Source organism: Microtus ochrogaster, chromosome 1 (assembly GCF_000317375.1).
Source record: "Microtus ochrogaster isolate Prairie Vole_2 chromosome 1, MicOch1.0, whole genome shotgun sequence".
Classification (NCBI taxonomy): domain Eukaryota; kingdom Metazoa; phylum Chordata; class Mammalia; order Rodentia; family Cricetidae; genus Microtus; species Microtus ochrogaster.
In genome coordinates, this window is record NC_022009.1 from 8999743 (window position 1) to 9023136 (window position 23394).

The 23394-nt window shown below is 40.1% G+C and overlaps 1 protein-coding gene across 5 annotated transcripts in view; it reads right to left on the bottom strand.

Annotated features, from left to right (window-relative positions):
• The window catches only part of Lrrc9 (leucine rich repeat containing 9), an 88810-nt gene that overhangs the window by 38960 nt on the left and 26456 nt on the right, over nt 1-23394 (bottom strand). For 4 of the 5 annotated variants that reach the window (XM_026779288.1, XM_005343171.2, XM_026779289.1 and 1 more), the window contains exons 13-22: nt 20939-21071; nt 17921-18043; nt 16803-16918; nt 13014-13226; nt 9851-9970; nt 7922-8113; nt 6536-6661; nt 3789-3923; nt 2326-2503; nt 298-518 (exon numbers count right to left, since the gene is read on the bottom strand). In XM_026779288.1, the coding sequence (XP_026635089.1) occupies nt 298-518; nt 2326-2503; nt 3789-3923; nt 6536-6661; nt 7922-8113; nt 9851-9970; nt 13014-13226; nt 16803-16918; nt 17921-18043; nt 20939-21071 (1557 nt within the window). Of the gene's footprint in view, nt 1-297; nt 519-2325; nt 2504-3788; nt 3924-6535; nt 6662-7921; nt 8114-9850; nt 9971-13013; nt 13227-16802; nt 16919-17920; nt 18044-20938; nt 21072-23394 lie in introns of those variants that run through there. The other variant, XM_026779291.1, reaches the window with a different exon arrangement.

Below are 23394 nucleotides of genomic sequence, written 5' to 3' on the forward strand. Positions count from 1 at the left end.
GGAAGGAGGCGTAATAAAGGGGGACGAATATGATCAAAGCAAACTGTAGGTGCCACGACAATGTCATAATGAAGCAAAGTCTTTTGCACAATTAAAATATGTTGGTAAAAAGTCACCCAATAAATCTACCAGGTTGCTGTCATACTGGTGTCCTTTGTGTATTTGCGTTAAATGAATGCAAACGTATTTCAATAAACCTTGATATTTGAGCTTCCTTCTTCTTAGCCTGCTCAGTACATAGCATACACAAACAGCACAGGCGTTTAGAGGCGGGGACTTGTTAGCCCAGGCGGTCACCTTTAAGTTGTAGATCTCCTGGTTCACAGCTATGTAGTTGTTGCTTATGTACAGCTCTATCAGGGTGAACGTCTTTTGTAAAGCACTCAGAGATGTGATCCTGTTGTTCTCGAGAGAAAGGGAGTGGAGATGCAGCATGTTGTCGAAAGTGTGCTTTTCCAAGCCGGTGAGCAGGTTGTTGTTCATGCTGAGGCGGCTTAGTTTGGTCAGCCTGGCGATGCCTAGAACATCAGCAAAGTCAAGGAGCGGTTCAGACCTCAGGTTAGTGTCACACACAACAAGCTAGCCACTGCACCGGGGCTTCTGCTCGTGAATTTAAGCAACTTTAAGGAACATGGCAATAACCCATTCCATCATTTCTTCCTCTGTGTTCCAGAAGGACACAGCTGCATGCAGAAAGTCCCATTCACGCATCAAATTCTGATTCTGAATTTCTAAGTAGATTCATTTTTCTTAGGTGCTAAAGAAAGGCACTCCGTAGGCAACAATTTCTCCTTCAAAAAATATAGATAAAATAGCTTTCAGCTCTCAGATTAGAACACCAAAGACTAGAAACGAGAGCAAGAGACTCTGGAAATTATGGAGTCAGCTGTATCAATGAAAACCATTTGGCCCAGTTCTCATATTCCATGCTTAAAATTAGTTTTAGAATGAAACTTAGAAGCTGGCTGCTCCCAGCAGACTCTAACTGTAATGTTTACCCTGTACTGCAGGCAGTGGAGAAAGATGAAGGCAGGAGAGAGCTGTGGAAAGCTGGGCCCCCACCCCTGTTTTTTTTTTTTTTCCAAAGACAAGGTTTCGATATTTGGTTCAGCCTGGCCTCAAAATCGCAGTTTATAGTTCTGTGGACTCAGATACCTGAGTGCTGGGATTGCTGGCATGTATCACCACACACCGGGCAGACAGAGAAGAACTCTGGAGTCATAGTGGGCTTCAACTGCATCACACAGGGCTATAGGTAAATGACATAAGCATGCCTCCATTTCCCATCCATATAAAGGGCACATCAAACCTACTCCTAAGGGGCTATGGAATTAAACAGAATGGTTTTTAGAAAGGGAGACTAGAGACGGTTTTTAGCAGGTCACAGAAGATATCTTTCAATTTCTTGCCACTAAAGGTCTCAAGTGAGGGTCAGGAGAGAAGCCAAGACAGTCACAAAATATTGAATTTAGTATATTTCAGAACATGTCATCTAAATGCTGGGCTTTTTAGCCACAGACAAGCACAGACTAAAGTGATCTGAAGAATCTAGGATACTCTGTTGAGGAAGGGAATTTCGTTTTACTCTCTGGTATAAGATAAATGTTTTTATATTATACTCAAAGTAGTCAGAATATACTCATTTCATTATGACCGAGGCCTTGTTAAAGCAGAGTAATTGTTTGTAAGTGAAGTCAAATGTGTACAGATTTTCCATTGTTAATTTCCAGGAAGTGTAATTTTCACTTTTGCTTGCATTTACATTTCTTTTTTAAAAATATTTATTTATTTATTATGTATACAACATTCCTTCCATGTACACCTACGCACCAGAAGGGGGCACCAGATCTCATTACAGATGGCTGTGAGCCACCATATGGTTGCTGGGAATTGAACTCAGGACCTCTGGAAGAGCAGGCAGTGCTCTTAACCTCTGAGCCATCTCTCCAGCCCTCGCATTTACATTTCTAAATATAACCTTAATTCCTTATCTTACAAAACGTAGGGGACAGGTTGATCTTCTCCAAGGTAAGCCCCGTCCATGCATTCCTTCAGTGCTACAGATATGATTGGCCACCTTGCGTCTGCTCACTTGATCCGGTAATAGATGGCAGTCCCCTGCACTAGGAGAGGAAAGAGGCCTAGGGAAGAGTCCCGGGGCTCCTCATGCTGAGAAGTTCATCAGCAGTACTGTCAGGAGATACTCAGAAGACCCTGACGCAGGCCTTCCTCAAGGCTCTCTAGATATCTTCCCCTTTGGAGATTCTGTCCTTAGTGTTACCGAGTCACTGAGACTCGGTGGCTCTTACCAAGCCTCCACCTCACCTTCTATTTTTGAGATGCAGTTGCCATCTAACGTGAGCTCCTCCAGGTTGACACAGGACTCCAAGCCTTCCATTTTGGAGAGATTGTTATTGCTGAATGATGCCCATTTCAAATTCTCCAATTTTTCTAGATTTGTGATTTCAAAGAGATGTTGTCCATCTAAATTTAAGGCAGTTATCTATACAATAATTCATATTACAGGTTACTTCTGAATCTTGCAAACAAGTTCAAAATTATTAGATTTAAAACGCTAACAAAACAGCCCACATGTGACAAGGAAATGCTAGAATTCATTTAGGAACTGGAAACTCTTAGTTTTAAGGACACAGTGATGTGGCAGTTGGGTTCCACTGCAGCTACTGGGACATTGGTCCCCTTTGGGGACAGTCTTAGCTGCAGAGCCACTTTGCCTCAGGGCATACTCCTTTCCAGCTTGGTCCAGTTTTAGTGGTAGATATAACAACCTGGCTACCTCAGCCTCACTTGGTCCATTGTTAGTGGTAGATACAACAACCTGGTCATCTCAGCTCACTTGGAACACACTTAAAGCGTCATTCTGATTCAAGAACTTGGCACCACCAAGACTGTCACTGAATCTGCACTGCAGCCCAGTATCAACATACATTACATGATAAAAATGTCACCAACATTCCCCATTTTCAAGAGTCTGATTAGCTTCATTGCTGTCCTTCATGTCTGGACTAGAAAGAACTCTGATGTGGTCAGATGAGCCCTGGATAACTCCCAATTCTCTTGCCAAAATTCCTGCTTCCTTGTCATTAAAATGTTGGCTTGATCTCTGTCTCTGAGCATTAAGTTGGCTAAACCTGAGTATAAAAATCTACTCTTCAGTTTATAACCAACCTTTATCCTAAACTTCCAATTCCATGATAACCACAGTTGAAGACGAGCTCCCTGTAACATTTATCTAGACTTGGCCCTAGCATTTCATGTTTTCTACATGAAATACATATATACATGCAGTACATTTATTACCTTAAAAATGATAAATTGCTTTATATGTTTTCCTAACTTTTTAAAAGCATACTTAACCATTAAAATGATAAATATTTAAGGTATGTTATTTCATGATAGCCCTGTGTTTTATGTTAAACACTGTGATTTCAATTAGATTGGAATCTAAATAGCCAAACTCATGGAGGCAGAGAGAAGACTAGTGCTTTCTGGGGATGAAGATGGGAGGCTGTGGGGAAAAAGTGTAAGGGCACGAAGTTGCAACTTTTCAAGAAAAATGAGTTCTGAGGATCTAAATTATCCGATCACGACTATATGTAAACACAGTGCACTGTACACTTGACGTTTGCAAACAAGGTCCATCTGAAGTCTTTGCTCCCATTTTACTTTATTCCTTAAATTTTTGTTCCTAGTCTGTTTGTACCTATGTTGAATACATAGACCAGCTTAAATAAGATGATGTAAGGTTCAGTAGAATAAGCCGTTACCTTCAAGTGCCAGTTCCCAGTCAGATGGAAATGTGGTCCTAACTTTGAAATCTGTGTCAGAATTTTGGCGGAAGGCCAGATACTAAGCATCCGAGGTCTTTCCTCTTCGGAACTGGTATGCTGTAAGAGAGTTAGCTAATAAAACAGAAAATATGGTGAATGACATAGGAGCACACTTGTGTGCATTTACAGACAGCTAAGAAGTTGTTTCCCAGGGAAGATGAAGAACCCAACGAACGACTTTAAAACGTTTCCTATCCCTTAAAACACCTTCCAAATCCAGATCAAGTCTGAACTCCCAGTTTTTGCTTTGCAAACGTCTTGAGGCATTATAAGATAACAGGTACCTCCAAGACCGCTTGTACTCCTCAGTCCATCTCATGACCTCTTGAGGCTGACTTGTGGTCTAGAACAGTACCACTGTCATGCAAGTTCCATTCCAAGCCACTTCCTGGCCACTCTTTAGAAAGGATCCCCACTGCAACATTTCTGTCTACCATTCACTGGCTTTCTTCTCCCTGGTCCAGTTTGTTTATACACAGCGCATCATTAAGCCTTACATCGTTTGAACCATCGGGAACCAACAGTGTGTATTCTGCTGCATTGCTCCTTTTCAACACACAAGATTCATCTCTGTTTCACCACTTAGCTGGAGTTCATTTGTAGTTAGTAGCCTAGAAGTTCCTTCTTTGTGACTACTTCTCTCTCCCTTCCTCAATCTCTTTTCCAGACAAGGTCTCCTGTTAGTCCAGCATGTCCTTGGACTTTCTAAGTAGTTTAAGATGACCTTGAACTTCTGCTGCCTCCACCTCCCAAGTGCTGGAGATACAGATATGCACACCACGCCCAGTTTATGCAGGTGCTGAGGATTGACCCCAAGGCTTCTTGCATGTTAGGCAAGCACTTGAGTATTAACTGAGTTACACCTCTAGCTTTGTATAGCAGTCTCTTACTGGCTCTGCTGACCATGAACATTGATGCTTCGTCTCAAGCTTTTGTTACTGAGAATACTGCCAGGGTGGTGACCCTTGTGCCCTTGTGCATTGCCTCCTGTACATACCCTTGTATGTTAAACACAGTGATTTCAATTAGATTGGAATCTAAATAGCCAAACTCATGGAGGCAGAGAGAAGACTAGTGCTTTCTGGGGATGAAGATGGGATTTCTTCAGAGAATATGATCCCAAGCAAAACTGCTGGGATAGGGAAGTGTGTGTGCGTGTGTGTGTGTGTGTGTGTGTGTGTGTGTGTGTGTGTGAGAGAGAGAGAGAGAGAGAGAGAGAGAGAGAGAGAGAGAGAGAGATGGGAAGTGAAGAGAGGGGTGGGGAGTCAAACAATTTGTCCAAAGTGATTGAAATAATTATAATTGCTACTTCATATTCTAGCTGAAACTTAAAATTTTCATCAATCTGAAAGATTAAGGATAATTGACAGATTGTTATTTGAACCTTCATTTTTGAATAATGATATGGTAAAGCATCTTTTTCTAAATTAATTGACTGTTCTGATATCCTATCCAGAAAAAAATGCCTTTTCAAACCCCCTCCTTTCTCCCCCGCCCCATCAATTGATTGTTTTTTTTTTCTGTACGTGTTCTGGATATTGATAGAGACTGTATTTTGGTATTTGTGCTGAAATCTCCTCCCCTGGCATCTTACCTATCTGTTTTTCTTTCCTTCTAGCACCCTTTAAGAAAAGTTTATGTCAGTTTTATTGAGAACAAACCCCGTCTTTCATGGTTATGCATGTTTTTTTCCCTTCCTTATGAATAACTTCTTAATCTATGGTCACAAGAGTAAATCACAGGTATATTTTCTTCTAAAACATTCCTGGTTTTGCCTTTTGCAGCAAAGCTGTAATGCATTTATGCCCTAGCACTTTCTACTGAGTCTTTGGTCTGCAAAGGTGGGTGGGTCTCTTGTCTGTCAAGTTCTCCCAGGGGTCTGAGTTTCTACTGGCTCTTCATTCTAACTTGTTGGGCTATCTTCTAATTCTGCGCCAATATCACATTTTAAAAATTTTAGTAGTCTTTGATTTCTATTGGGGAAAATCTTTAAGTCTTTCTCAATGCATTAATCATAATTTTATCAACAAAAGTTTTCTTTGCTTCATTTGAGTACATCCCAAACTAACTGTTGCATTGTTTAAGGAATTCACATCAAGTTTCCCACAAAAAATAGGCGAAAGAGATAGAGCATTTTTGGGGTGGTGGAGATCAAGCCTAATGTCTACCCCAAGCTGAGAAAATGTTCTGTCGCTAATCTACATCCCCAACACCCAGAGGGCAGGATTCTTTATCTGTAAAATGTAGGCATTTTTTTTTCCTACAGGCTAACAGGTTATGTTTTTTTCCAGCCAGTTACACATAATACTGATACTAAGTAGATACTGTGCTAACTGCTTTCCCAAAGCCTTTTAAGCTTACTAAGCACACACATACTGTTTATTTTCATGCAGCCTCTAGAAAGTTTATGCGACCAGAAAATAGTTATCCTGGAGATATTGGGGGAGGGGAGTGGCATCTGGGGCTGTTCCAAGGTGATTCAGAAAGCCTTCTGGCATTTATATGGGGGCGTATGGTGGGGGTACGTTGAGGTAGAAACATGGTCAAGTGGTAAGATCACTGTATTTTGAATTTTTATTGATACGTTAGGAGAAAATGTCAAGCTTAATGAAAGAAAATAAGTCCCAAAAGTATTATTTGTATGTTGCACCTAACACAAAGAATAGTAACCTACTGACGCCAACCTGAGTAATCTTTGTTCCATTAATGAACTTCAGAGCTTCTCTGGTTTCTTCTTCAGAGATGAGGATTCCATCTAAGTGTGTAAGCGTCTTTAGTCTGCCAATAACACTCAGCCTCAATGTGGCTGGCTTGGGAAAAAAATATCAAGAAGTTAATTTGCATAAAATATCACATGTATTATGGCATGGGAAAGTAGCCTTCTTTTCCATATAATTGAAATATGTACATCTCTCTTCTTACTGCATACTTATAAAACTTAGGACAATTTAATTCTTTAAATAATAGTTGGAGATAAATTCTGTAAGCATAAACCTGTCTGGCTTTCGGGGTGTGGGTCTCCTGCTCTGGGAGGGAGGTCCCAGGAGCTGTTGAAAAGGGGCTTGGTGGAAAGGATGATGGATGGAAACTGTGTGGCGATTCCTGCTTATCGAGTAGACACTTGGCCAGTGAGTTCCGTGCTGGATTCAGTGTGGATCTTGTGCCTTTGATGGCCAACTTGACTATGGGGAGACAGTGACCATTCAGAAGTCTGCTTTAGCCAAAAAAAACATTGTTCAGTTTTACTTAGCTTAAAAGAAAAATTTCAATGATATAAATTTAGTAATATGATCCATTTAATGGAAATGATCATTTTGCTAGTACATTTTAAACAATAAACATAGCCTTGCAAATGCCATTTAATTATTTATTCTTGAGATGGGGGTCTCACTACTGACCATAGGCTAGCCTTGAACTCACAATCCTCCTGCTTCTGCCTCTCAACTGCAGTGTTTGGCTCTCTATATATTTTAGAAACAATGAAGATCTTTAAAATTATAAATTTGGGCTCATTTAAAATACTTGGGGATAACCTTAAATGTATAATATGAAGAATAATAATGTTCAAATTTCCTTTCTATGATAGAGAATTATTTTATAATTCAGGTTTATCAGGGGATATGATTGCTATATTTAAAAGAGAATAAATAATGGAAATAGCAAAATAACCTTATATGTTTATTGTCCAGAGTTTAGGGCACATTGTAAAATGCTATTACCTTCTTAATAGTATTCTTCCGTCACTATATCAGATCATTCTTGGCTCCTGTGTGTCATACAAAAGCATTCTAACACACTGACATAGGAGGCCTCCAGGAGTTCACAAACGGCTATGACATTAATCACTTTTAGAGCAATAAAATGTTCAAACTATCACAGGTTCCAAGAGATCTGTCATGACATCACTTTCAATTCATTAAGTGACCACCCTACCCTCACTTATGAAGGACTTTAAAGGGAGCACAAAAAACCAGGGTGCCTTGCCTATTTTGGGCCCCTGTTGGGCAGCAAGGCAGGGAGAATGGCTCCGAACGAGAGCATCTGCTTTTCTAACGGTGCCTGTCACATACCTTCTGCCAGGGGTTGTGCTGGATGTCAAGGGTGAGGAGGCTCGTGGTATGTTTGCACAGCACGTTGATCTCATCACATGACTTCTTCAGCTGGTTCCAGCTCAGGTCTAAATGCTTCAGTTTCATCAGGCCTCGGAAGCCCTCCAGAGTTATCACATGGTTGTGGCTGGCGTCCAAATATTCAAGGTTATACTGCGGCACATAGAAATAGGAGTGTGTATTTACCAAGTGCTTTTCTCTGCTTCTTCAAACACATCATATGTTTTCTTACAGCGCTCACAGAAGACCTCCTCAGAAGTCACACTGTCATGGGGTAACAACAGTAAGTCTTTCTCAGTTCAGACTTTACTCTTAAACGTGAAGGACCCCAGGGCACATTATAAATGCAGAGGAAGACAAATTGTAGGCAAGTTATTCAGTTAGATTATGGCTTTGACAATGGTGGATTACCATCAAACATACATACAAAGCCAATACTCCTAAGAGACTACAGCATAGGTTTCCCATCTCTCTGAACACAGAACCGCAGGGTTGTTTTTTGCACAGTGACTTGCACGACAACTTGTTACCTCCCCTTCCTCCCCGCAAATATGTCTTTACACTCAGACTTCTGCTTATAATTTTGAAATGACTTCCCTCACAGAGTACATCCTTAGAGACAGAAATTTAATTTTATTCTATCCTTTTCTGTTTTTGAGGCACATGGTTTTCTAAAGCTGGGCCTCATGGAATAGGCCCATGATCCCTGCTGCTCAAGAGGGCAAAGCAGGAGGATGAGAAGTTCAAGGCCTGTCTGCTCTACAGAAAGAATTCAAGACTAACATGGGAACTTGCTGAAAACCTGTCTGGAATAAAAAGTAAAATGATGGGTTAGTGGTAGAGTATTTACGTAGTGTGTACAAGGCCCTAATCAATCCTCAGCACAATATTAAGAAAATTAGACAGTTACAAATGATTGTCCAATAATAAAATTAACACATTATTTATTGAAAATTTGAAAAAATAAAAAATCAATAAAAGGAAGAAAACTGGAAAATATTTGTAAGTCTATTGCTAGAAAAAAACTGAAAGTTGTTTTTGCTATTTTCAAACATATACTTTCCTATCTTTTTGAATGCTTTTAGAATTTTCACATTTAATTATGTATTATCCAAAATTATTTTTCATAACTGCATACTTAGTGTGTTGATAGTTCTAATAATCCTAAACTTTACACTAAGATGTAACTTAGTTGCTAGCAACAACGCAACTGACAGAAGCAAGGACAACACTAATTGCTATGTCACATGTTCTTAGAACCCAAATTTCTCCAGGTAAACAATGGGGAACGATACAAAAATCTTTGAAAGGGGCCCAGAAGGTATAATGGCAAGATGAGATTTCACATGGGGGTGATAACATGTTTTCTGCTCTTCTAGACTGCGCACTGCCTCTGAAATAACGGCAAACTATTAGAAATAACTGGCTGCCAACAATAAAGCACACTTTCCCTAAAACAGAAAAGCCAAACTATTGTGCAAGTGCACAAAGCAATGCACCCTTGGTTGACAGCATGACCAGGGAACAGTGCAGGGAGACCATGCAGGGGTAGATCCAGGCAGGGGTACAAAATGGAGGGGCTTTGGCTTTAGGTAGCTAGTCCTCTCTCTTTCTGTGCGGGCTGCTTACAAGCAAGCTCTCCTTGAGAGTGCTCCCAGTCACACATTTGCATGGTTGATTTTAATGCATCTTCATTTTATTTTATAGTCAATAGTGAAATAAATAATAAGGCTATCTAATTACCACAGCGACCACTTGTGCTGTACATTAGCTCCCGGAACGTGTTTGTCTTATATTTCTCCTTTGACCTACATTTCCTCTCCCCTCGCTCCCTCATCCTGCTTCTAGGCATTTGATTTTGTGTTTACATTCCAAAAGGGCAGCTCTTACCAAATGATACACATCATCTAAGCAGGTGAATTCGTTAAAGCTAATGTTCAGTTTTCGAAGTCCGGTTAACTTGGAAAGATCTCTCAGTTTACTCAAGCTGTTCCCGTGCAGATTCAGATTCTGAGGCAAAATAAAATGTAAATTAAAAAAATAAAATACATCACTTTCTGTGACATAACCTAGGTGTTAGTATCTAATATATTTAGAATAATTATTATTGCTTCTTGGTCTTTTGGCTAAGATCAAGTGTAGAATAACTAAATCATCTACAATAATGCAAAATGAGATTACAGCTGCTTTGAATAACACCCAGAGGATGCTAATACAGTGAGGGAATATGCTGTGTGGTGCTGAAAGCTAAAAATAGTTTATAACAACATCAACGGGCCTGGCAGGTGACCAACATGACTTACTACTTGGTCTAAGTTTGTTAACAATTAGCAAAAATTCTTTTTCACAAATAAGTATTTTGATTACGGTATTTATTAGGGAGGATCTGCTTATCAGGTAGCCAGTGTGCAGTGGAGGCTCTCCTGACTGGAGACATCAGGCAGAAAACCTCACAGGAAAGAGATGGCAAGGGAGCCATTGGACCAAAAAAGGAAAATCTGAGAGTCTTGAAACAGCACAGAATGTCAAAGAAGGAGATGAGAGCCCATCTAAGATCAGAAGATGGCCCAGACGTTCCCTGCACATCTCCTCCTCAGATAAACAAAATGAATGTTATTGAGGGTTTTTGTTTAGAAGTGCTATAACGATACATGGTTCTCTGTCTTCAAAACCCATGTATGGATGGTTGCAAGTGAAGAGGTATTTGTGGGTAGACTACAAAGTAAAAGAAAATGGCACAAGGAAATGCATGGAACAACTAAGCGACCCTAGCAGTCACAGTGGCATTGTGGGATAAATTCGGGTGTGTACTGCCAGCCATGGTCACGCACTGTAATCATCTGTGCTGCAGAGACAACTGAGTTCCTCTCAGGGAGAAACAATGCAGTTTCTCAGAGTATTCTAAATTGGCTAAATTGGGGGAAAAGCCTAGGTTGTGCAGACAATTCTGGAAATCCACGATAGTGCATACAGATGCCTGTCACATTTGTATATCCCAAATGGAACTCATCTTCTCTGTAAGGCTTACTTGGCTTAAGAGTTTCACTATGTCTTGATTACCCTTTCCTTCTTTTCCATACATATTTGACTAGAGAAATAATTCTCCAGCCAGCTGTCCAGACCTTCACCCGTGCCAGTGCCCTGTACTGACTCCTCCTTGGACCATGGCTACAGTTCCTACTGGATCTTCACACCACATGCCTGACTGTGCCCTTAAAATCACCCCTAAGACACCAAAGTTAGGATCTTTAGAAGTGAGATTCTGTTCCTTGAATTATAAAAACGTTTGAATTTGACTTTCAAAAGCCAACCTACAATATGGCTCTAACATCTTGGAGGTTTCCTGCCTTGGCTTCATGAATCTTCCTTGAATTCCAACACACACACACACACACACACACACACACACACACACACACACACACACACACATCTTCCCCCCTCACAACCCTGTATCTGAGTTAGACTGAAGTTCTCAGTGTTCCTGAAAGATACTAGCACCTTTTAAGACCACGTTCCCGCTCTCTGTCTGACAGCTATAAACAAGTAGATTTCTCATGTCCTTAGGAAGGCCATGTCAAACTCGTCTCTACAAGGCTCGTGCAGGATTCCCGCCTTCCTACACTGTTTAGAGATCTATTCACTAAATGAACTAATGTTGTTGAGGTGGGGAGAGCCATTTATTTATTTTCAATACTGTCCAGGTTAGGTTTTGTCAACTTAACACAAGCTAGTGTTCTCTGGAGGGAGGAACCTCAGATAAAAAAACGCCTCCAACACAGGCCTATGGGCAAGTCTATGAAGTATTTTCTTGATGAATTATTGATGTGGGTGGGTCTCCCATCCAGGCCAGGGGAGGTTGCTCTGGGTTATTGGTTCTGGGTGGTCTAGGAGAGCAGGCTAAGCAAGCCATGGAGAGCAAGCCTGTAAGCAGCACCCCTCCACGGCTTCTGCATCAGCTCCTGCCTCCAGGTTCCTGCTGTGACTTCCTTCATGATGGACAGTAAAGCCCTAAGCGAAAATAAATCCCTTCCTCCTCAAGCTGCTTTTGGTTTGAGCATTTGTCAAAACAACAGAAATCTGGCTAGAACAAGTAACTAACAGTTAATCCGCCGCTTTAGACGTAACTAATTCTGAACAAATTACAGGTGAAGAAATGAACCTAAGAGTCAGGTTTACAGCTGACAACTCTAATCTTAGCTCTTGGATGTCCGTAATAGAATATAAAATCCAGTGTCATAAGATATGATATAAGGTTATATTTTATTTTTGTAAATTTTCTTTTGTTTTTGATGTCATAATGGCAGTAGTCCTTAAAAGGAAGAAATGCTCTCTGAATTTCTTTTATCGTATTGCCACACGCACAGAAAGGGCAGGAAAGACAGATGTCTAGGCTCCCTCACTGTTAGAGTGAGGCTTGCTAGAGGCCCTAGAAACGACAGGCTCGTGCAGTGCAAAAGTCTAGCCATGTTTATTCTAAGTGTCAATCAAATTCTGCTGACTTGTATGTAAAAACAAAGCTTTCCTATACCCATTGATTAATACTAGACACTGATTAGAAACTTTTTGCTTTTACCTAAATCATTCAAAGCGAGATTGTTGGTCATTCAGAATAAAATTACTTGCCACCTGGAAAGTTACTTCAAGTGGCTACCGAACACCCAATAGATGGCTGGACTTAATTAAGACATGAAATTGGTAGAAAATACACTCCAAAATTAAGACTTAATACTAATATGTCTCCTTAATGAATTTTAATAGTGATTGCATGTTGAAATATTGTATATATTTGGGTTAAACAAAATGTATCATTAAAACGAGTTTTGCCTTAACAAAGCTGTGGCAAAGCATTGGAAAACTTAAAATGACACTCCGTGACTGCTGGAGAATACTGGTCTAGTCTCCACACTGGAAGGGGGCTGGGCACTTTTCAATTAAGTTATGTGATTCCTGGCAACATCACAGAGTAACTTAGTAAATTTAGACTCCACATACTAGATTCAAACTTTAAATTCAAGTTTCCTTTTTCCATTTTTTTTCTCACAATACTCACCACAATATGGCTGTAAATGTTAGTCTTAGCAAGGGAAATTATTGTCTTATCATCCAAAGTAATGAGTTTTGGGCGGGGTTTAATCCTGGGCTCCATCTTCATAACCTCTTCATCAAATTTCAACTCCTGTGAGAATACTAATCCTTCAGAATATTTTTTGCCTTCTTCTAGAATAATAGTGTTTAATGTAGAAAATAAAGAATGAACTTTGACCTAAAAAATATTTCAAATGTTGAAAATTCAGTTGCTGTACAGGAAAGAATTGACTTTTGCAGGTATGCTATAATATCCAGTATAATAAAAATCACTCTAATAAATATATAAGCATACAACAAGACTATGAGATAAGCATGGGTGTGTCCATTCTCACCCATAAAGATTTCTTAAAACTGGAAAAGGATAAATATAAAATAATTTATGACATAGAACACAAACATGGGTCTAGATATGATCAGACATGAAGCAGAAGGGATGGACATGGCAGGGAAGAGCAGAAATGTAACTTCTAAGCAGAAACATATGCAGTGATAATATTTAAGAAATGTAATGGCCGGGCGGTGGTGGCGCACGCCTTTAATCCCAGCACTTGGGAGGCAGAGGCAGGCGGATCTCTGTGAGTTCGAGACCAGCCTGGTCTACAGAGCTAGTTCCAGGGAGGCTCCAAAGCTACAGAGAAACCCTGTCTCGAAAAACAAAAAAAAAAAAAAAAAAAAGAAATGTAATGTTTGGAATAAATAAATCAATAAAACAGGAAGCTACTCTCTGTAGTTATTGGGTAAGCAATTATAGCAAGAACTGTGAATGAGTGAGTAAGAGCTATGCAAACAAATGGACCTGACTCTAGAAGAAAGCAAAATAATTAAACATAGTATATTTTTTAATCTTAGCAGAATTGGAATCTATAATAAAGTAATAAGACACTATAGAAAATAATAGCATAAATACTTTAATAAATATATAAAAAACTACTAAAATAAAAATACTTAATAAATAATAGAAAGCTAAATGACTATAACAGCAGATTAATTGTCAGCCTGGAAGTTTGTACTGAGAAAAAATTCCAGAGCAAGGAATTAAGAGGTACAATATGAGAGAACAGCAAGTCATCTCCACATCTTTTAAACATGAATTCAGAGCCCCTTCTCCGATGTGGATTTCAGAAGACTTAGCAGAGAACTGAAAAGAAGAAATAACCAAAGGAACTAAGAGAAGAGAACTCTCCAGAAGCAGAAACAAAATCCAGCTCGTACAGAGCTCATCAGGCGCTGAACAGCAAGCACCACGTCTTGCTGGCACTGTGTCTGGATTGCCTCCTCTAGGCCTCTTTGCCATGTGAGTTAAATGAACTACTACTTATGATTTGTCTGAGTTTCTGTGTGCTTGACTGGCAGAATCCCCTTATGAGAACAGTGAAAAATATAAAATGCCCAGAATTATATTTAATACACTATATTAAAGACAGAAGAAAGTCTTCTCAATTTGAATGAAGCAAGTCATCATGTTTCTAGACAAGAAGATAATGATTCAAAATAATTAATGCAGGGTAGGGAAAAAGTAGAGAGGGCAAGAACACTTGCTGTACAAGCACAAGAACCTGAGCTAGAATCCCCAGCCCTTGTGTAAGAAGCCCAGCATGACTGCGTGTGCCTGTAACCCCAGCACGGAGGCACTGAGGCTGGCTATCCCCTGAACTTGCTAGCTAGCCTGCCTAGCCAGTGGTGAGAGAGCTTCTGGTTCTGTGAGAGACAGAGCAACAAGGTTGCTCTTCTATTAACGAGACTTAATAGAAGAAGACGCCTGATGATGACCTACATTGACCCCCAACATGCACACACATTTATGTGCACACACCACACACATATATTGCACAACCAAGACACTTACAAACGCATACACACATGCATGCACACACACAAACACACACACATATTACACAACCAACACACACACAACGGACACACACAAATGTGTAATACACACTGTGTACACATATACACATATCATACAACCAACACACACAAACACATACATTTATGCACACATATATCACACAACCAACACACATATCACACAACTAACACATACACACACAAACGTATACATACACACTTGTGCATACAAACACACATATCACATAACCACACACATGCACACACACACACAACCAGTTCATCCTAAATGAAGTTTCAGACTCATTAAAATTTTAATCAAATCTTAAAACAGAGCTGATAAAACTAACTTAGAGTTTGAGGAAAAAATGGTCAAGAATTTTTTCAAAAGGTGTTTTAAATAAAAACTGGTAAGCTGATTCTAATTTTTCTGAGGAACCAAACTGTTCAAGAATAGATAAGAAAAGTTCTTGAAAGATGGGGCAAGAAAAATTATCCTATGGCAGGTTAAAACACATGACCAAGTTGTATTTAACCAACACAAATGTGGTTAGAGTCCACAGTGCGAGAAATCAATCAATGGAACAGAGCAAAGATTAACACAGGTTCCTCAAATTGTAAAATGGTTTGGATGAGAGACAGAATTTCAAAACACATCAAAAAGGACACTGAGTAGACAGTATCCATTGACGAAAACAAGTGGACCAGGTCTTCAAATCACACAATTTAAGGCAATTTCTAGGTAACATTTCAAAAGCCAAAAGTTTTAAAATAAACTAAATAAGCACCGAGGAAAGAGGGTTTTTTTTATAAGACCTTTGAAAAAGGATATAAAATTCAGAATCCACACTGGGGAAGATTAAGAGAAGCAAAATGTGAGATATTCACAAATTACAAATTAAAATGTTAACTTTTTGGTAAAGTTAAGAGACAACAGAAACTATTTGCACTATAAAATAAAGCATTGATGTCCATAATATATAATTGTAAAAATCAGTATGGAAGCAACAGCCTCATAGAACAGAACTGATTCAAGAATTTAACAGGTGACTTGCAACAGTGTGAATAATTTTAAGCATGTGAAGTTTGAAATATTCTTCACTTGGCTTAAGAAAATGGAAAAAATGCTAGCGTACCATGCTGCCAGGGATGCAAAAAACAAGGCCTGTCACACTTTGGGGAAACATGTAAAATGGTCAAACCTTTGTGGAGGAAATGGGGCAATGCCAAAAATTAAAATGTATAATTCTGTTGACTTTCTATTTTTCTCAATAACTCTCTCTCGCAATGAACTTCTATAGTCGTATAAAGATACGTAAATAGTAATATTCACTCAAATATTTTAAATAGCTAAAACCACATACAACTTATACTTGTTATCAATACAGGAGAATTTAAATCAGAGTTTTACTGAATTGTATACAGCCACAGAAAGAAGAAATTATACATATATGAAACAAAATATGTTTGCAATGTATTGTGAAAAGCAAGGCTTGGAGCTTTATTCTACTAGCTTAGGCTGTGTGCGTTGTCATCTGTGTCAATAGAAAAGGATTGAAAATCCGCTCACAGAACCATTAGGTGGATGCATTGGTAAAAGAAGGAGTGGTAGGTGAAGGAGGAGGTTTCTCACTTTTATTCTATAGGCATCTTTCCCAGTGATGCTATAACTGTACAATACTCCTATAATATGCTCACACAATGAAAGTATTCAGGCATCATAATAACACGCTTTGAAAATTCAGTCCTTCACAGAACAGTCATTGTACATACGCATACACACATACACTCTCACACACACAAGCATGAATAGGCATATATAATACAAGCTTAGCATAATATTACTGGATTCAACCCCCAGCTAAGTAATCTCTGTTTTTAAAAATTGTGCAATGCATACCATTGTGATATACTCAAAATCAACGATGTACTCTGGCAAAACAAGGTCAGGGTCAAAGACAAACCACTTGAACTGCCGGTAGCCGCAATCGCAATGTCTCTGTCCTATGATAGAATCTAGAGGGAAAAAAAATCAAGCAAGACAAATGTTCAGAATACAGCAAACCTTTTTACTCCAGTACAGATGAAGAAATAACAACAAAACCTTACTACTAGTTTCCCGCAGCTATAAAACTGAGGGTGTTACAGGAATCCTCCTGTGCCCAACATGAAGGTCAGAATGATGACAGTTTTTCTCCACAGCTGGTGCTCATGCTATCATCCTGCCAGTGAATAAATGACCATGGAGGTTCGAGAAATGTAGCACTCGGAGACCTTTATTAAAGGTTCTTTTTTATCATTTGAAAACTAATTCATACATACATTTGTATGAATACACTTGCACACACTCACACATAAAAACCTCCATCTGCATGGCTTCTGCAACCATGCGTTCAAAAACTGCAGAGTGGAACTTGTGTTTATTTATTTTTAAGAACAATGTCTGTAGTAAACATGTAGAGATTTTTTTCTTGTCATTTATTCCTGGAATGATAAATACAGCCATGATTCGCAGCATTTCATTTATACTGTATTAGGTATTAAAGCAATATTGAGATGGTGTCATATATCCAGGAAGACTGTGTAGGTGACATATACATACTATGCTATTTGGTATGGGTTTGATAATCCATGAAGTTTGATATCTCTAGGTAGTGTGTATGTGTGTGTCTGTGTGCATACTTCAGAACTAATTCTCCAGATACTGAAAGTTGAGTGTGTAGGTGGATACACATACATACATACATATATATAACCCTCCCACAAATAATAATGAAAATTGGTGAAATAATCACACACACACACACACACACACACACACACACACACACACACACATCTTATTGATGTGAGTAACAGAAAAACCATTAGTATCCAGAGGTAGGTTTTCATAGAAAAGTTTATAGGTCTTGTTAGGTGGCGTTTAGACCATTAGAACTGTTATAAACTAATGTGTTAAATAGACATATTTGTACTGAGAAGTATGAAACCACACATTTTTCTTTTTGGCAGACATACTTAGCAAATGTCTCTGAGGCATGAACACCGAGTTAACCATGGGATAGTTGGCTTTACTGATGGGCTCCTGTTCACGAGCCTGAACGCTCTGGCCGAGGAAAACCTTCGCAATGAGGATGGTGCCTAAATATGAAAACATAGACATAATTTAACAAATATGACCTTAACAAATTTCCAATGTAATCTTTGTTGAACTCAAGCGTGATTTAGCATTCTATAAAGTCAGAGGCCATGACGATCTTGCTTGCTACTATATAGTATACAGCATACAACTTGATTCAGCTAGGAGCTAGGACATATCTGTTAAATAAATGAGCTGGTCATAAAAAGAGCATCGTGATTGCAGTGGACAAAGATGTAAGTGCTGGGCATGGTGGCTCACACAGTTAATCCCAGCACTCAGGAGGCAGAAGCAGGACTCTCCCAACTCAGCCAAGCTTAGCTGCATCCTGAATTGCAGCTACATACAGGCCACTGGGCTATAAAATGGGAATAAATAAACAAATAAAACTATAAAGAAACTAGGTATGAACACAACGATTTAGCAGTGCCTCTGGTGTGTGTGCTCTCTCCTTTTATCATGCAGGTTCCAGGCACTGAACTCCTGTACCTGCTGAAACATTTGTTTTCTCCTCCTCCTGAGATCTAAGGGTCCTAAATACATATCTACTGAATGGAAGGACATTTCTTTTCCCATGGATTTTTGAGATTCTTGAAATTTGCTGAATACTAAGAATTCCTACAAGTCAATTAAAAAATGAAAACTTTCTAGTCGTTACATATAAATAAATAATTTTTTCAATAGTTTTTATTTATGTGTATATGTATGTGTCTGTGTGTGGGTTTGTACACAAGTGCAGCATCTGTTCCAGAAAAGGGTGTTGGATTACATACAACTGGAGTTACAAGATGGTTATGAACCACACAATGTGGATGCCAGACCTAAGTTCTGGCAGAGCAGCCACTAAGCCATCTCTTCAGCCCCATTTCTTTGTTTTCACCCTACACAGGATATAAAATGTAAATCAGGAGAGGCTGCTTTAGAAAATGCATTTTGGGAGTATTAAGTCACAGTGAAGACAAAGTTTTTCTAATAATGGCAATGAGAATCATTTCAAAGTATCAGAGTTTATTTCAAGTAAAGAGTCCTTGAGTTAGCCATCAGCTGACTTTTCTGATGACATTTATCTACTCGAAGGACTGTAAATCTCACAGTTTACAGTATGTAGTGAATTCCAGCGGAACTGTGGTCTGCGACCTGGGATGCTGTTCTCAATGACTCAGTAAGTGCATGAGTGCTGCTGTACCAGCGCTTAGACCCAAGGCTTCAGGCATGCCAGCATGCCAGGCAGGTATTCGACCCCCACACTACACATCCTATCACAGCAGGTGCCTGAGCACAAAGCAAAGTTCTGCCTATCCAATGCTCAGCCAGTTTGGTGACTGAGGGATGAAAGAATAGGTGGGGGCCACTGGCAGTGGCACCAGGATTTGTCCCTACTGCGTGTACTGACTTTTTGGAACCCATTCTCTTTGGATGGAAACCTTGCTTGGGCTGGATATAATGGGGAGGGCCTTGGTCTTTCTTCAGACCCCTTCTTCTGGGGAGTGATGGGGGGGGGCAGGAGAGGGCATGACAAGCGGGCCTTTTCTCCCAGCCTGTAAGTAAATTCTCCCATATGTGTCTTGCAAGTTGGTTCTTGTACTTACACTGTGTTGTAGGAATTTGGCAGTTTCTGTTTCTGGGATAGACATAAGAATGAATAACTGTTCCTAGAAGTACTTTGACCTTGGGAATCATTGTGGTAAACAGTAAAGAATCCTTGTAGAAAACAGTGATTGTTTCCCATGATTTGTAGAATTATTGGGCTGGAAATATGACTCAGTGGTTAAGAGCACTGCCTGCTCTTCCAAAGGTCCTGAGTTCAATTCCCAGCAATCACATAGTGGTTCACAACCATCTGTAATGAGATCTGGTGCCCTCCTGAGGAAGAGACCTGGTCAGTAGTCTTCATCCACTTAGACCATGAAACCCAATATGGACAAGGCCAACAGAACCGCCATATATGTATGGGCTTCCCATGCATGCTTCAGCATTGCCAGGGCATAAATTTCTTTTTTCCTTTTTTTTGCTGAAGGGGCATTGCCTCTGGCACACCCGAGGCTCCTGTATTATTGTGTATTACACAAAGGACTAGTGTCATGGGGGCATGTGACACTTTTCTTTAGTGAGACATATAGATTAGATTAGCGACCTTGGTATGAGGAAATACTTTACCCTGAAACAACCTTGTATAATAATCAATAACTATGCCTCTGTACTGCTGTTAGGGGTTCAGTCCGTCAGAAAGTCTGGGCCTGCTTGCTGCCACAAAGGCCTTAAATTTCATCTTGGAGTGCCTTCTTTCTTCAACCGCGCCATGCCACATGGTGCACTTTGACGGCACTGACTGTAAGGATAACGTTTAGTAACCGAATACAACATCATGCAGCTTGCCTCCTATAGAGCAACGGCTAATCCACACGCCTCACAACTTGTCTCCTGCTGACGGTAAATCAATCAGGTTTTCTTACTGCCACCTTAGTGCGATGACTCAGATCAATGAAGTCCAACCTTCCTGACTATTTTATCTGATTAGCTCACATACACACACCAATTCCTTTCTCTTTCCTGTGGAGCTGGTGTGAAGAAATACATGTTCATGCTTTTGAGTTCATTCTTATGATGCAACACAATCTGACCAAACACCGACTCTGAAAGGCTGACGGAAGCTGGATGAGATCTCTGAGTGACGCAGACTCTTGTCTTCCTCAGTGTCAGCTGATCGTCATTTACACAGCGGACACTGAGCCTTAGCTGACAGCGCAGCTAGCCTGCGAGAAGCGTGCCGCTATGTTGGGGAGAATAACACAGAACGATTTGGACAGACTCTCTCGGATAAAATTAAGAATGAAGATGACCCAGAAGAGACTGAGGAGGTGAGGGACTCACGACTTCAGAAGCCCTGTGTGTATTACCGTATCTGAGGAGGTCATACTCGGCTGGATTTTTCATCTCTTCCTTAAACTTCTGCTGGAGGAACTCAATTCGGGGACACTCGCACATACTGAGGCTGTTCACAAGGGTGACGGCTTCTCTTGGAAGAGGGGACTATAAAGGGAGAAACAAATCTGAGGACTTTCTTCTACTTTTTTCTTTTAAAACAAAATTGACGACATTTCTACTTCAATGCAGATGGCTTATTTTACATTTCTATGTCTGCCAAAGCAATCTGCAAGAAAGAGATAACCTCCAGGTGCAGCTTCATTATGCAAATTAATTTAAACATTTAAATTTTGCATACAAATAGCTCTATAAAGAAGTGATAAGGAAAAAAATTGTTCCTGGAAAACTAGCCAAGTCAAGAGAACCCATACTGCGCTGTGGAGCAGGGGTCAACAGCTTTCAACAAGGACTTGTGGAAATTTCTAGCTAACTCCAAAAAGAAGGGCCCATGGGGGTGAGGTACTATAGCCACAAAGGATCCCATTCATCTCTGTCTATGCCACACAGTCTCCGTTATTTTCCAGAAACAAAACATTTCTAATTGTGCACAAACATCTTAGCTTTTGTTGTGACAAACTTCGCTTCTTCCAAATTATGTCAGGGATAAGTACAGAGCACTCTAAAAGGCAAACAGAATCACTGTTCTGAATAAGAAACTAGAGCTATAAGAGATCATATGAGTATCCAGAGATGGGAAGAGAAATTGGCAGAATCACCATCTGAACTCAGATCCATTTGCTCTTCTTACAACCTCAGAGTTTTAAATTTATCATTAGTTTTTGAGAAATAACCAAATTGTTTTGAATTATGTCTTTTCTGAAATGTCACACACACACACACACACACACACACATGTTTCTTTTTCCTTTTTGTCTAACGGAAACCCAAAGCTACCCAGAGACGTAAGTGTGGCTCCTAGGACTACAAATCCCACAGTTCAGCAAACGCTCTTCTCTCCCTGCAGTGAACATCCCCACCTGCTCAGTGACGGTCTCTGTGCACAGCAGTGGGAAGCCACACTATAACCTTGGCCCTCAGGGAACAGAGAGAAGACAGGAGCTATGAGCGATTACTAAACATCAAGACACACCAAACAATACACCCTTCTTGAATGAGTAGAAAGCAGTAATGGATGGTGGCTTGGGCAAAGGAAAATTATTTAAAAGGAGAAAATACGTTAAGGTACATCATACATAGGAGTTATGACCATCATCCACTCGTTCTCTGGATTTTTACCGAGAACTTGGTCCATGAATATGGCCCTTGCCCTTATGCGCTCATAGAGAAAGGTTTACAAATAATGGCATTTCAACATGATAAAAGTCCTGCAACAACGATTCTCAAGTGATTGCTACTTAATGAAACCAGTGCTTAGCAATGTGGAACACTGTGGAAGATTTATGACGGACTAGTGTGTGTAAATCTACATGTGAAGTCCGAGGAGCTGTTGGGTTGTATACAGTTTGCCAATCCCCCTCCATTTTCTTGGGACTCACCCTATAGCCTCTTGAAGCTAGCTAGGCAAGTGCTCTGATACAGGACTCGAATCTCAGGACTCCTTGGATTTCTTTTATTTTGAGACAAGGTCTCAGGTAGTTGTCCAGAATGGCTTTGAACTTGTTCTGAAACCAAGGCAGGTCTTGAAACCGCAATCCTCCTGTCTCAGATTTGCAGGCAGCTGGAATGGCAGGCCTGGCTGCTCTTTTTTGTATAGTTCTTCATTTTAGTTGACTTTTAAAAAATTGACTTGCAAACTAAGAAAGAGTGCTCCCACTGCTTGAGAATCAGGGAAAGCTATGAAGAGAACACCCTTAGCTGAGTCTCGAAGGATAAGAAACATTGGCCCAGGCAAAGAGGATTCATTATTTTAGCAGGGAGAAAATCGGTGTTGTGTTGTGTTTAAAAGACTCTCAAGTACAGTACACACTTTATTTGGCCCCCACTGCATCTGCTGAAAGGGAGGTGGACTGAAGCCGTGTCTGCTTCTGGAATCCCACCCTCTGCTGTATGAAACACAGCCAACCTAGGACAAACTCTTGTCTAGACTACCTATCAGAGCCTGCTTCCCAATGTAGAACCCAAGTGTTTATCTGTATTCACTTAAACTCGGATGGAGGCAGGGAAAGGTCATGCAGGGTCCACTGAGTCCAAGAAACCACCTTCCCCTAGTTTAAGAACCTGGTGCCCAGAGACAGCAAATGAAAAAAACCTAGTATCTTAGATGAGGTGACTGATAGTAAAGATCGGGCCCGGCACAGCTCTAGCCACCCCATGGGGACAGTAGAGCCACTGGGTGCCACTGTGGCATAGATACCGAGCTCATTTGGCCCTCTTGGTGCCACATAAAGACAGTTTTCCCATTCATTCCTCAGTTCTTCCCGAGGTAAATGATGGCATTTGGAGAGAAGATTGTAAACTTTAACCTCAT